Below are 15,778 nucleotides of genomic sequence, written 5' to 3'. Positions count from 1 at the left end.
ACCCCACCTATGTGGAGGAAAGTAACTCTGAAAATCAGGATTTTGGAGTACATACAACATAAAATGTATTTTACTGTAACATTCTCTCAAGATTAATGCACAATTTTCTGTTCATGACACATTCCTGCCAGTAAACTTGTGTATTAGCATATTTGCAGAAATCCATCACTAACACAGCATGAATAGAGACCATCTGAATTAGTTGAAAGAATTCAAAATATTTATTAAAAGCTTTATTTCAGAAGTTATCCACCCCTAATTCAATATATGAACAGATTTCTTTGAGAAAGTAAATGTCCTGCTGTGTCTGCATAGGTTAGACTGTCAATTGTTTGGTAACATCTAGCAAGTTAATCCTACCAATATGCATGAAGTTTCTGGAAAATTCAGTCTTGGGATTTTCTTTGTTAATTAGGTAGATCCAATATGTTCAGAATATGCACTGACAGCATTAGGCAAACGTAAGGGAGCTGTAGAGCAGAGATCGCAAATTGTCACTATAAACCAGAATACGGCCTGGGATACTGGCGTTCGGAAAATATTCCTTTCTGGATTTATTTGGTACTATTCTGGTGGGTGGATTCTAAGTATTATGTTATCTTTGCTGGGCTGCTCTAACACTTAGGGCACTAAATGAGCCCTTGTCCTTTTATCAGTTCAGAGTCTATTCATCAGAATGAGGAAGTTCTAGCTTTTTCCATTTGCTCTACTTGGATTATGAGATTAGGGCCAAACTACGTACTGCTCTTAGCTGTGGAAGGATGTACAAGAAGCCTCCTATCTTCTGGAGCATTTCCTCCAGAGCAGGACACACTAGCAGTCCTAGTAGTGTGGGGGCTGCTCACTTCTGCTTTGGGTTGGGGGTGGAGAAAGACACCACGGCCCAACCTCCCCTGCTGCACCAACTCAAAAAGCAGGCCTGAGCCACAATCAATCTTCCCTGTACTTCTCCTACGACAGAGCCACACCATCCTCTGCTCAAGGTTTAACATAAGGAACACAATCTAGCCCTTAACGTTTGAACCATGTGAAACATTTTCAAAATGCATCCTGACTATGTAAAGTTAGCTGAACTTTCATAAGTCCATCCATAGCAGATGGTTCCAATGAAACTTTGTCTACTAGGTAATTTTTATTTATTTGAAACAAGAAATGTGTTAAGTCCTACATGTTGCGTGGCAGGTTTTCAACTGAATTTTAAAAAGCCTGAGGATAGTAGCACGACCCTAACTCTGCTCCCATTGAAATGTGTGGCAAGGAATATATTCTTCAGTGCTGCAGGAAACAGAATAACCTGCCCTCATTGCTTGACAGCTCTCTCAGAGACATGGAGCTGGAGAATGGGTGAGCCACTAAAGAATCCCTTTTCTGAGATTGAGCATTCAACCCATGTTCTGCTCACTTTTCCAGGTTGGATATTTTATTTGGGGGTAGATGAGGAAGGTCCTTTCTCTGATATTCTCTTTTTCCATAAGGACTAAAGGAACATCTGGGACTCATGGTGAAAAATCAGTTTTCCTCTAGGGAGTTTTGTCTTGTCTTTTTTAGGGAGGGGGGCAAGAAAATCAAAATAATTTGCATTTCTTTTAGGGAAGGGGTTGGTCCATTGCAGGAGCATCTTGCCAGTTTCACCTGGGTATCTCCTTTACTATTCTTAACCAAAAGTGCCTTTTACTATTCTTAACCAAAAGTACCGTTAGTAACCTTTACACTGGCTGAAAATTTACAGGCATTTATAGAAACCTCTCCTCCGAATGACTCTATAGCCAATTTTGTTCATAGTTCCTTTGCTATCCTTTGGAAATACCCATGAACTCTGTACTTGCTTAGCTGTGGAGAACAAAACACATCAGATAAAGCTGATGACTATAGGGCACTGGCAGATATACCTACATTGGAAGTGGAGACTGAAGCAGAGAAATAACTACTGGAGAGGAGAGTAATTTAATGTTTACTCTTAATGTATTCAGTCCTATACAAAACACACAGGAGGACAGAGACTGACACTTCACTGACCTCCTCCATGCTGGTTTGATCAGCCTTTTAGCTTGGACTTCAATAGGAAATATTCCTAGGTTTTGGCAGAAGCCTTTCAGGCATGGCCAGAACTGCCTGCAGTATAGCCTGAGCCACACAAGACAAAGAGAGGCTTTCCCTTCCTACAGCTCCCTCCCAAGCACGAGTCTCTTACAACCATTGGCAAGTTTGTGAACAGAAAAGGCACTAACATCACTGAGTACCTGTGAGCAGGGAGGGTGAAAGGGAGGAAGGTACCTCGACTGTCAGAGGAAGGACACGCCAACCATTAATTAAGGCAAGTGGCAAAACCTCGCCAAGAGTCACTCAAAAATGCCCAGAAACGTAGAACATGTTGCAAGGGTGCCAAAGCTAGAACAGGTTTCAAGTGGGAGCTGCAGAGTATTGCTGAGGGAGGCAGAACATTCTAAACTGAAGCTCAGAGTAGGCTCCAGTCAGCACATGGTCACACTCACCCAGGACTGACAGCTTCACACTGCCTTCCCAGGAAGCAATGGAGCCAGCCCATCAGCACTAGGTCAGCCGTCTTTCCTTGAGTGAGAATGCAAGGCTCACAAACCAACCGTGTAACATACAAGCAGAGATTCTCCAATGTGGCTTTAAGTGCTGTGAAATTCGTTACAAGGAGACAAATCTTGGAGAATGTGCTGTGCTGATAAGGGTGCTACAACCTCTTCTGTTTTTGCAAGTTAACTAGTTACTTAGAAGGTGGACTTGTGGTTAAAGTCGAAGAGCAGGAGGTATCAGTTATCAGGGTCGGCTCTATTATTTTCACCGCCCCAAGCAGAGCACCGAATTGCTGCCGCGGACGGTGGGGGCAGTCCGTGCGCTGTTAGAGTGGCACGCGTGTTTCTGCGGCGATGGCAATTCAGCGGCAGCTTCTGTCTTCAGCCAGAAGACAGAAGCTGTGCCGCCACGGACAGCTGAACATAGAAGCTGCCACTGAATTGCCATCGCTGCGGAAACGCGCCTGCCGCCCTAACAGCACACGGACTGCCCCTGCCATCTGCGGCAGCAATTCAGCGCACTGCTTAGGGGCAAAAACACCCCTTTCAGATTGCCGCCCCAAGCACCTGCTTGGAATGCTGGTGCCTGGAGCCAGCCCTGTAAGTTATATTCACAGTTCTGTCTAGGCTTCCTATGTGACCTCGACCACACTGGGCCTCTCTTTCACTACCTATGAAATACTTCCCTACTTCGTAGGGACGCTTGAAAGATCAATACAAGGTTTTAGTCAGTGACCCTAAGATAGGGAGTGTTATGCAAAAAAAGCAAAAAGGACACTTTGAACAAAATTATAAACAGCCTTGCGAAACTGGCTCAAATCTTAACAGCCCAAGGAAGGGGTGGTGGGAGTTGGGGGGAAAACGAGGAGACCTTCAAGCTGGTCCTGCACTGGCAAATGTGGTAACTGGCTGCTCTACATTCCTACGTGTATGGAGCAGAGATATATCGGAGGCCCCAGCAGCTTCCCTCACCACAGGATGCCTCAAAGTGCAGGGATGGCAAGTATTTGGGATATAGAACTGTGGAGCTGGGAAGAGAGCACATGGATGAATTTCTACTTGCTCGGCCTCTACCAACTTCATTTTAAAGACATTTATCATTAAAAACTGTTGAAGTCCACTGTATTTCAACAATAGGTTTATTTTATTATAAGAAACGTAACATGACATTAAGTAAAAATGCAAAAATTGTGCAATTATGGCAAAATGTTTAAAAATCCACACATTTGCCCTCATAGAACTACAGTACTTCTTACTAACATACCTGAGCACTGAACATTGGATGCCATTTCTAAACAGCAACAGGGAGCTCTTCGATTTCTTGCAGATCATACTCACTACACATGCCTGCACCAAGATCAGTTTTAGCGATTTAGTCAGCATCAAAATTTAGAAGAAAATGGGGAATACAAATTATTTTGTATTTTGATAAGATTGGGAGGGGGAATGTTAAAATTTAAAGTATCAGCATAAGTGTAAGTGTCAATTTAATAAGGGCAGTCTAAACAAGAGCAGAAGAGACGATAAATGGGCAGAGAGAGGATGCAGCGAGCCACGAGTACCTTTGGTGCGGTTTTAATCAATTGTTCTCAAACTGTGCAAGTTTATTTTTAAAGTCTGATGCTACAACAAGACTTTATCAATTATCTGACTTCTAAAGAATTTAAAAGCATTTAAGAAGTGGCAAAATGTCTCAGCTCTATTTCTGTTTAAACAAATTATTCATGCATAAGATTCAGTATTTTCTACTCCTATGCAAGTTCCAGGATTTAACTTTTAAGCCCATTACAGTCTTGGATCACAATCTTATTTTGAATAGTTAAAGAAAATGGAGATCTTCGTACTTTAGTGCAGATAAACAAAATTAACAAACCTACTGCAGAATTAACCACAGCATATTGTACTTCTATACATCACATGACCAGTCAATTGTTAACTCAAAATTCTATTTAATATTTTCAAGTAATATACTGAAATTTGTTCTACTAAATAAATATAGAAGATTGTCAAAAAGCAGCAAGAAATCTGGTAAATAGTCAACCAAGCTTTTAAAAAAACAACAAAAAGTTACGTAACACTTTTTGGAAGAAAAAAGTTTTACACACTAATGCAATACTGTAAGGGAGGGTGCTTCAGAAAGCTTGCAGCTAGAGTCCTACAATAGCACAAACAGAGCTAGCCAAGGACTATGGAAAATGTAAAAAAAAGCCATGGAAATAGCCTTATAAGAAAAATTCTTATTGTTGGCTGTGGATAACAATAGTATCTTGAAGGAACTAAAAAAGAGAAACCACATACCTTAACATTGTTTAAAAATGCAATCTTAGCGACTATGCATATGCTCTCGATCTTAAACAGTTTCAGGGATGTTCCAGCACCCACATCTAAAAGAAGCAGTCTGGTCAATCTCTGAACAATGAGGTATGTAAATGCAAAGAGGCTTTTTTCTTTCCTTTTAGTTTTCACAGTTCGTTTTTTGATATTTTGTGCAAGATTTAAAAAACAAAACCAAGTGAGTTTGTTTCTTTAAAAAAGAAACCCTACTTTGTGACAACAAGGCCATACACTGAGTCAATGTTATCCAAAATCTCTCAACAGCTATGCCAGGGTGTTAAACTATTACTGAGTGAAACATTTGGTTTATGGAAACAGCTGTTAATCCAGATAATGGCCATCCTTTGCTACAATGCTTACCATTATCAATTTAAAATAAATCAGCTTTCCTTTTCCTCAATTTGAGAAGTTAATCAGTTAAATATTTAGGAAGATACAACATGCCTCACTCTGGAGAGAACAAGATTTGCAACAAATTACACACCTGGCACAGTAGAGCTGATATGAGCTCTAGGATTAAACTTTTCCCTTTTACATCCAGTTTTAATAACTGAAGAAGAAGCTAAACTTTAAGCCTACTTTGTCATTAGAAAAATAAGATGTTCAATCCACAGAGAAAGTGTTATAATATATTGAATCCTTATTCTACACCTGCATTTAAAATTCTTTAAACCAAGGATTTCTGTGGACAACTTTGTTTTAATAAATCAGATCATGAAGACAGCTCAGTAGTGCAAAATTTTTCACATTATAGGTCAGAACAGAATAGTGAAAGGTCAAGTGGGGGTTTGGAAAAAGGAGAATAATCAAGTTAAGCCACATTTTTCAGTATTACTTGAGCACACGCAAACACTTTATGAGAAGCAGCATGAGCTCTCCACAAAATTAATAGCCACTAAGGCCATATCCTGTCATCATTCTGTGCAGGAACTTGCACTGCAGTAAAAATATGTTAAAAAAACAACAACTCCACAATGGCAGGATAGGGTCCTAAGAAGAGACTCCATTAATAATAGCAGGCTGTTTTAAATAGTGGTGTAGGGTTGGCATTCATTTCAGACATACAAGTATTAAAATGTACTAGCACCATCAACTTTTGGGTTTAAGCCCTTTATGGGATGGAAAATGTTTTATAGCAGTGTCAAAACTGCTTTTCAAGCACTACATTTAATTGGCAGAAAATAGCTATTTATACTGTTGCTTGATTTTAACAAAGCACACAGATAGAAAATGATAGTAGACCTCCTGTGTTTCAGACAAATATACTTCATGTTCTGCTTCCAGCTTCAATATTTCTCCCAAACTAAGGTAGTGCACAAACAACATTATGAACACTTTAGTTGACTTCAAAACAGTACAAATAAAAAAAAGAATCAGGAGCTAGCATTCCTCTATGTACTTTCAGTTGATCTAAACTAAAGACCAAGTGATATTGCCTCAGGATTTTACCCGTATTAAAAAAAAAAAAAAAAAAAAAAAAAAAAAAGTCACTTCAATAGCTTGGATGTCCTTAGCTATTAATGCTAATTTTCTTTCATTGTAGTGCATAGTTATCCTGGCTCTTCTATTCTTTGTTTACTTTTATCACAAAAACACCCCTCAAGAATGACATGATCAAGTGTTTACCAGAAAAAAATGCTGATAATTGCACTTGTAACCTACTTCTTGCTCCCCTGGAAAATATCAGCAATTTTAAAATGAACCAGTAATTCCCTCCCCAGCCTGCAACCTTTAAAGAGCACCCATCCCCATGTACAAAAAACTTGTCTCTTTCAGCTTACATTAAATACTGACAATTTTTTTGTTTTCTTTTAAGACATGTTTTCTCTAACATCAGATACCACTGAAATCACTAAGGCTTGTTACCAAATAAAATTAAATAACTTTCTGAAGACACTGCGGATACAACTTAGCAACAGCACATTCAAAATGCCGGCCTAAATCCCAAAGCCTATCTGGAGTCTCATACACTTTTTGCCATTGGTCAGTAACCTCATCATACTGATAGAGTGAATTCTTCCTGCTGGTTCTGAAAACATGTTCTTCAACAGTGACTTGAGTGGCTCTGACAAACAAATGGAGTTTGTTTTTGAAGAGTACCAGTTTAATATATGGATTAATGGACTGATCGCATGGGAAGTCCTTTTTTCTAGTCCACTTATTTAGCTCGATGTCATAGGCCTCTACGGTAAACATACGCTGATGATTTCCACAGGTTCCAGCGATGTAGTAGATGGAGTCATTGTATACAGCTGCCAAGCCTTGGATTCTAGGCACAGTCATTGGGGTTAAAAAAACCCAGTAATCTTTCTGTGGATCATAGCAGAGGAAAAATTCTCCTACAGAGACAAAAACAAAAAATACCACAAGTGTAACAGGGGGCTGGGGTAGCACAATGGATTAGCTTCTTTATTTGTGTAAGCATCAAGTTAACCCACAGAACCATCCAACAGCAAAAGCTGCATAGGTGCATTCTCGTGCATCCTGTAAGTTGTGAGCAACAACACTCTTATTTGGAAGTTTCCACTAGGAAGTTACTCTCATATTTCACTAAAAAAATTCTATACATTTTCTATCAATCAGTTATTTCAGAAAAATAGTTAAAGGTGACATACTTGCTGTTACAAGCCTTTAATAAAATGAGTGTAGATTTTTAAGCAACAGGCTGAAATAAAACATTAACAGAAGAACATTCTATGCATTGCACCAAATCTACCCCTAGCACTCCCTTTCAATAAGACACACCCTAAGGGTCATTTGATTTAAACCTGAATAAAAAGATGGTAAACTCAGAATTCTAGCTGAAACTCCAGACTGACACACTGCCGCGTGCTTTTCGCTAACAAAATTTGGCTCTCTCTGCTCAGTCCAAGAGCAATAAAACAGAGAAAGAAACCACTCTGCAGAATTCTCTACAGATCCCACGGAATCCTATCAGTCCCACCCAGTGCAGCTGTGGTGTGCAGCTGGGAGGGAATCATGGCACTGATTTGCAATATTGCCTTCCTGCAAACCTACATTGGTTTCTTCTCCCTCTGGAAGTAATGCTGAGCTGTCAGCATGTTTTGTGGTTTGCCCTTCACAAAGATTGGCAAGAACAGAGAGGGGAGCCTGTCAGGAAAAGTAGCCAACATAAGGCCCAGGACTGACATATTGAGCCCCTTAGCCTCTACGGGTGCTTAGAGATGGTGTGGGATTTCTCTGCAGATCCTGGGCCTCCCACTCAAATAATCATCTCAAATTCTACAAAGCCAGTTCTTGGCTGTGTCCAGTTCTGGGCACCACACTTCAGCAAAGCTGTGGACAAATTGGAGAAAGTCCAGAGGAGAGCAACAAAAATGATTAAAAGGTCTAGAAAATATGACCAAGGAAAGATTGAAAAAACTGGGTTTGTTTAATCTGGAGAAGAGAAGTCAGAGCAGGGACATAACAGTCTTCAAGTACATAAAAGGTTGTTACAAAAGAGGAAAGTGAGAAAGTGTTCTTAATCACTGAGGAGAGGACAAGAATTAATGGGCTTAAATTGCAGCAAAGGAGATTTAGGTTAGACATTAGAAAAACACTTCCTAACTGTAAGGGTAGCTAAGCACTGGAACAAATTACCTAGGAAGATTGTAGAAACTCCCTCATTGGAGGTTTTTAAGAACAGGTTAGACGAACACTTACCAGGGATGGTCAACATAATACTTAGTCCTGCCTCAATGCAGGGGACTGGACTAGATGACCTATGAAGGTCCCTGCCAGTCCTACATTTCTATGAAGTATGTTACAATTAGGTCTGCATATATTCTTACAGCAGAATAATATAATTCCATTGTAATGGTTTAATAACAAAATAACTGAGGCCTTTAATTATGGCACAGTAGTTGACATCACTATAATGAATTCAGGATCTCAGAACAGACTGCTGCGTATCCTACTGGTAAACTCAGTCAAGTTCTTCAGCATTTCCCCTTCACTGTAAAATCTCTTGCTCCTTGGGCTTACTTGTAGACTCCATTTTAGACAACACATCCCTAGTGTTTGTAAACAATCACAATTTCATGAAGTCTGTTTAATCTACTCCAATTCTCCTTCACCTTGTATAACCTTGTGCTAAAATAGGAGGCCCATTGTCAGAGGTGGTCAAGAACTGGATTTTTTTTCCGCCATGGATCAAAGTTTTCTGACCAGCTGTACTGAGCTTACTAAGCCTCTCAGGAAGTGGGGAGAGGTTGTAAAAGCCCCCAGTAAGCCTACAGATTACATGGGGTGTGGAGGCAAAAAGGAGGGTAAGTTCCCCCTCACAATGAGCCTCTTAAAGATACAAGAGGTGGAACTGCTGCCCCCACTTTGAGCAGCAATGTCATGTTTCCATTCTCCACTGCCCCTCCAATCTGCCTTCTGTTCTCCCACACCTCTATTTTCTCGGTTCCCTACTCCTCTGGCACTCTTAAAATCTGCAGGAAGTGACCAATTTAGGAAGTTCAAAGGAGTAGAAGCACTGGAACGAGACAACTCCCTTCCCTACTGATAAAACAAAATTGCTTACACAGTTAAAGCACCTTACCCTGTAAAACATAGATGTTCTCTTTATATTCCACAGCACTATGAAATTCCATTGCTACAGGCATTGGACAGACAGCTGTCCAACAGTTCTCTCTGCTGTCGTAACACTCCACAGATTTTAGTGAATTTCGGCCATCTCCTTCATAAACACGACCACCTATTGCATACAGTTTACCACAGCAGTGAACCAGTTTGCAGCCTATTCTGGCTCGTAGCAAAGGAGCCTTAGGTAGCCATCTATTGCCAGAGTGATCATACATCCAAAAGTCACTCTCTGCTCTGTGGTCTATGGAGACCTCACTGCTGCTTGGCCTGTAGCCTCCTGCAATGTAAATATCATTATCAGGTGATACAAGAATTCCAACTTCCCTCAAATCATTTGGTGGTTTGCATAGTTTAAATACTCTCCCTGTGACTGAATCTAAACAAGGCACTGTTTGCTTCTTTCCTGAGTGTTTGTGGGCAGCATCAAAGCATATGATCATTTCAGAAGCAGTCATTCCAAGCCGTTGGGTATACCCATTGGTACTAGGTTGTCCCTTGTGTACACAGCTTTTGGCTATAGCCTTTGCAAACATGGGAGAGAGTCTCTCTAAAAATGTTTCTTCCAACAGAGGCATTCGGATGCATTTGGCAAATATTTCTGGAAGGTGCACTTCTCTTTTATTTTGTTCATGTTCAAACCATCTTATAACGCTGTCGTAAACATGCTCTTCTTTGTCTACGTTTAAGTCATCACTGTCCAGTATACTTATAAGTTGGTCTTTTCTCAACTGGAGAAACTCTTGTTCTTTGGTGACACTCAGAAACTTTTTACGAATGTAGTCTTGTGATCTGTCTTTGAGCTCCTGATGACCATAGTGATCAGCAAAGATAAACACCCCAATAGAGTTTTGTGGGTCCAAATGACTGATCATATATTTAGCACACTGGTCCTGTACAGAAGGGATCTGGAAGATACTAGCTGCAGTGAACAAAGCTTGGACATTGGCCTCTGTCAGCATTACTCTGGAGGTATATGCATAGTTCAATACTAAATGCATTGACTCTGCTTCAACACCAACTATACGAACTTCTTTCTGGGTACTTTCTGTAAGGCCGCTAGTGAACATAGATCTACAAAAGAAAAATATTTAGCAGTTTATTTTCAATTACCTTCTATCTACAGGTCTAAAGATAACTGTAATATAGTTTATCATAACGTGCATGCCATTCTAACAGCTAGGGCTGTCGATTAATTGCAGTTAACTCACGTGATTAACTGAAAAAAAAATTATCGCAATTAGTTGCAGTTTTAATCGCACTGTTAAAAAATGGAATACTAACTGAAATTTATGAAATATTTGGGATGTTTTTCTACATTTTCAAATATATTGATTTCAATTACAACAAAGAATACAAAGCGTATGGTGCTCACTTTATATTATTTTTATTACAAATATTTACACTGTAAAATGATAAATAGTATTTTTCAATTCACCTCATACAAGTACTGTAGAGCGATCTCATTATCGTGAAAGGACAACTTACAAAATGTAGATTTTTTGTTACATAACTGCACTCAAAAACAAAACAATGTAAAACTTTAGAGCCTATAAGTCCACTCGATCCTACTTCTTGTTCAGCCAATCACTAAGAGAAACAAGTTTGTTTATATTTTCGGGAGATAATGCTGCCCACTTCTTATTTACAATGTCACCTGAAAGTGAGAACAGATGTTCACATGGCACTTTTGTAGCCAGCCATGTGCCAAATATGCTAAACATTCGTATGCCTTTTCATGCTTCAGCCAACCATTCCAGAGGACATGCTTCCATGCTGATGATGCTCGTTAAAAAAATACATTAATTACATTTGTGACTGAACGCCTTGGAGAATTGTATGTTTCCTGCTCTGTGTTCTACCTGCATTCTCCCATACTTTTCATGTTATAGCAGTCCCAGATGATGATGACCCAGCACATTTGTTTTTAGAACACTTTCACTGCAGATTTGACAAAATGCAAAGAAGGAACCAACATGAGAGTTCTAAAGACAACTACAGCACTTGGCCCACAGTTTAAGAAACTGAAGTGTCTTCCAAAATCTGAGCGTGATGGGTATGGAGCAAGCTTTCAGAAGTCTTAAAAGATCAACACTCTGATGCAGAAACTACAGAATCCGAACCACCAAAAAAGAAAATCAACCTTCTGTAGTGGTATCTGCCTCAGCACATGAACATGTGTTGGTCTGCACAGTTTGGGATCGTTATCGAGCAGAATCCATCAGCATGGACTCATGTCCTCTGGAATGGTGGCTGAAGCATGAAGGGACATATGAATCTTTAGCGCATCTGGCATGTAAATATCTTGTGACGCTGGCTACAACAGTGCCATGTGAATGCCTGTTCTTAGTTTCAGGTGACATTGTAAAAAAGAAGTGGGCAGCATTATCTCCCGCAAATGTAAACAAACTTTTTGCCTGAGTGATTGGCTGAACAAGAAACAGGACTGAGTGGACTTATAGGCTCTAAAGTTTTACATGGTTTTATTTTTTAATGCAGGTATTTTTTGTACATAACTCTACATTTGTAAGTTCAACTTTCATGATAAAAAGATTGCACTACAATACTTGTATTAAGTTAATTGAAAAATATTTTTTTTTACACAGTTCAAATATTTATAATAAAAAATAATTATAAAGTGAGCACTGTACACTTTGTATTTTGTGTGGAAATTGAAATATTTGAAAATGTGGAAAACATCCAAAAATATTGATAGAAATGGTATTCTATTATTGTTTAACAGCATGATTCATTGCAATCAATTTTTTAAATTGCTTGACAATCCTACTAAGAGCACATATCTGATCATCATTCACATAATGCTGTCACGGTCAGTTACCTAAATATAAAGTGCACTTGTAGTACTCTTACAAGTGACTCAGAAATGACAGTCTGGAGTTTCATGTTTGTGTCTCATTAATTCCATATCAAGTTAGCTCAATTTACATATATAAATAGGTTCTCTCGAATTTCCAGTCTGCACGCTCAACCCAGGATCATAAGTTGTAATGCATTGCATGTCAGTATGCTAAAATGTCTGAATGATGTTAAGAAGGAAAGATAAAACATTTTTGAATGATATGATGATAAAAAAACATGGAATGGATCTCCCACAGAGAAGTGTTTTTTTAAAAAAAAAGACAACATGAAGATGAAATCATTTCCAAAGTAAGTTTCCTTAAAAATACAGGTGCTGCCTTTTCATTCATTTTAAAAGCAAATTGGAAGAGATCATTAAAAAAAGAGAGATGTTTATTAAATCTGAAATGTCATCACTAGCAGAAGTTACATAGAATACAGCTGCAGATGGGTATACGTTTTATAACTGCTATCAATAATCAAAATATTATTTAATAAGTTATAGAAGTGATTTTGCACTTGGTAAATACTAGTGCAGGGACCTACATACTATACCTGAAATAAGGACTGATTGCAGCAAGAACATTCCTATGACAGGAAAATGTCTTCCCATGATCAACTTTCACTACAATATCTGTCAGCTGTCCTTCATCATACATTGTTTTAAGTTGTTGGAGAATACTGCAAGCATGAAACGGATCCATTCCACTGCTGACTGTGTTTGAAGAAGGAATTCCATTCAGCGTTTGTGAAAACTTACTTAGTTCTATTTAAAAAACAAAAACAAAATAGTCTTACTGGTATTGCAATAAAGAAAAAGCAACGGAGCACACTATCAAAAATATATCCATATTAACACAAATACACCATATATCAGCATTAAGAATAACTATTAATTTGAGTTTCCTCATTTCTCTAAATTCCACAATCTCCTATGTGGATAAATCTGTACATTACACCTATCAACTTTAAGATGAAACAGTCACATGATAAATATTTTGCACTTATATAATATATAACCTTTCACCCAGTTCTCCCAATCCTTGTTGATCTATATGAAGTATTTTATTATCCCAATTTTACAAAAGAATGAAACAAGTCAGTGACTCAGGTTCCAATTCTCCAAACACTTATGTACGTGCTTAACAATTAAATGGGAAATAAACATTGGCTACTGACATTTCCAAATAACTGGCAAGATTACAGAACTAAAATACAGTTTACATTTTCAATAGCAAGTACGCACAGCCATAAATATTAAATAACACTGTATATAAATATGTATTTTACAAAAATTATTTGGTTAGTACTTAAAATTATTAATCAAATGTGAAAGAACTCGACATCTATTGTGAAAAGAAATGATAAACTGTACATTTCTGAAAATATCTGATGATTCCTAATAAGGTAAAGCCCAAAAGGAAAATTGAGCAATGTTTCCAGCACAACAACCTGTTTCGTAAGGGAAACAAGTCTTCTGTTCAACAACAACAAAGGAAAGCTCAACAGGAAAGATGAAGTGTTGAAAACTGCAAGTCGGATAATGCTGCTGACTGCACAGAAAATGGTCATAATGGCATTCAGGGCTAAATACATTTTAAAAAGACAAGATGGATAGGAGATTTAAATCCTGTCTTGTGCTAGTGTGCTGCAATGTTTCCCTATTCAAAAGTCAGACACAACCTTGCTCCCACAAGTCCCAGTAAAACCAATAGGGCTCTGATGTGCACAAGAATCTGCTGGCAGGCTTAGGGCCTAAAATTTTCAATATCTCATTGAATCACTCTCAAACCAATTCTCAAAAAACACTCCTTTTTCCAGAAAGAACTTTAAGTACTTCCCTTAAAATGAGTATTCAATAAAAGAGTCTCACCACAGCACTAAGACATGACAATTCTGATATTCTAAACTAGAGTGCATGTTCCTCAGTACAGGTGAGCCACCTGTCCTTGTTTAGTATTGAGAACAATCAGTGATGCTACTCAATAAAAAATAGCAACACTTTTCTAAGGGTATGTCTATGCTACCGCCGGATCAGCAGGCAGCGATTGATCCAGTGGGCGTTGATTTATCAAGTCTAGTCTAGACACAAAAAATTGCCCATTGAGCACGCTCCCATCGATTCTGGTAGTCCCATCAATTCCTGCGCGAGAGGCACAGGCAGTCGACAGGGGAGCGGCAGCAGTCGACTCACCGCAGAGTAGATCGAAGTACATCAACTTCAGCTACATTATTCACGTAGCTGAAGTTGCCTAACTTAGATCGATCCACCCTTCCCCCCAGCGTAGACCAGGCCTTAGTTCAACTCCAATCCTTCCTCATGCCTCGAGACACAACACAAACTCGGAGAGCTGCAGGAAAGATACACTTCCTTCTGTAGGTGTGAGACGGGAATGAAAAATCCCATATACCCAACACTGGACAAGTCCAAAACAACTCTCCCACCTGCCAGTCGCCTAACCAACGTGCAAAACCAAAGGAGCTCCTGATACAAATAGAATTGGCAACATATAGCTTCCCACTCCTGCATCTCAGCTTCTTTATTTGCAGGATTTGACACCACTGACCTGGAAACTCCTCCCACCAGCTCTCTCCCTCATCTCCCTTTTCAATCAGTTCCATGACTGCTCACCTCTGCTCCCATCCTCACTCTGTCCGCCCCAACATATATTCCCCTCGGGTAGCACCCCACACACTCTGACCCCCCACATTACTGCTTCTGCCTCATTCTCCCCTTAGTTAGACCCCCAAATCTGCATGCCCAACCAGACACTCTCCCCCACATACTACTCCCCAAGCACTCCACCCACAATTCTCTTCCCCTTTACTCTGCCTTCAGACACCCGCCCCCAGGCACGCCCAGTTCTGGCCCCCCTCAGACACCCTCAGCTCTGCCCCCCCGACACCCTCTCCCCAGGTACCTCCAGTTCTGCCCCCCTCAGACACCCCCAGCTCGGCCCCCTCACACCCAGCTCTGCCCCCCCGACACCCTCCCCTCAGACACTCCCAGCTCTGCCCCCCTCAGACACCCCCAGCTCGGCCCCCTCACACCCAGCTCGGCCCCCTCGCCCAGACACCCCTCCGCCGGCCCGGCCGCACCGACCTCCCAGCGCTGCCATTCTCGGGGTCCGGGCTGCGAGCGAAGGAAATGTCACGGCCGGGGCCGCTTTGCCCTGCTCCTCTCCGGGGTGCGGATACTGCCTCGCCAGCCAACCAGCCTCCCCCCCACCAGCCAAGTTACAACGTGCTGATTGGCCGGGGATCGCAGTGCATGCAGGGAAATGTAGTCTTTTCCCCTCCCCACGCGCTGGGACGGGTGGGTTGGGTTTCCGCGCGCGGTGCATGCTGGGATCCGTAGTTCCTGAGGCCCGCCGCGGGGGTACCGCTGGGAATTGTAGTTCGCAGCAGGTGGCTGAGGCGCGGGACCTGGACCCGAGCCGCGCCCCTGTATC

At 40.4% G+C, this 15,778-nt stretch overlaps 1 protein-coding gene across 1 annotated transcript; it reads right to left on the bottom strand.

Moving 5' to 3' along the window:
- Positions 1 to 3,664: 3,664 nt before the first annotated feature.
- KBTBD8 (kelch repeat and BTB domain containing 8) lies at positions 3,665 to 15,532 on the bottom strand. The gene is made up of 4 exons (XM_050957398.1): positions 15,430 to 15,532; positions 12,882 to 13,092; positions 9,427 to 10,541; positions 3,665 to 7,216 (listed from the first exon to the last, which is right to left on the bottom strand). The coding sequence occupies exons 1-4, from the start codon at positions 15,443 to 15,445 to the stop codon at positions 6,753 to 6,755; spliced, it is 1,806 nt and encodes a 601-aa protein (XP_050813355.1). The 5' UTR covers positions 15,446 to 15,532; the 3' UTR covers positions 3,665 to 6,752.
- Between the last annotated feature and the right edge of the window lie 246 nt (positions 15,533 to 15,778).

This window comes from Gopherus flavomarginatus, chromosome 6 (assembly GCF_025201925.1).
Source record: "Gopherus flavomarginatus isolate rGopFla2 chromosome 6, rGopFla2.mat.asm, whole genome shotgun sequence".
Classification (NCBI taxonomy): Eukaryota; Metazoa; Chordata; order Testudines; family Testudinidae; genus Gopherus; species Gopherus flavomarginatus.
This window is presented reverse-complemented; position numbering and strand designations above follow the sequence as displayed.

Bases quoted from the DNA above. Each gene is read 5' to 3' on its own strand.
- KBTBD8 (XM_050957398.1), bottom strand. The intron at 10,542-12,881 runs GTATAGTATGTA...TTTCTTTTGTAG, and splicing joins GCAATCAGTCCTTATTTCAG to ATCTATGTTCACTAGCGGCC. The intron at 7,217-9,426 runs GTAAGGTGCTTT...TTGTCTCTGTAG, and splicing joins GAACATCTATGTTTTACAGG to GAGAATTTTTCCTCTGCTAT.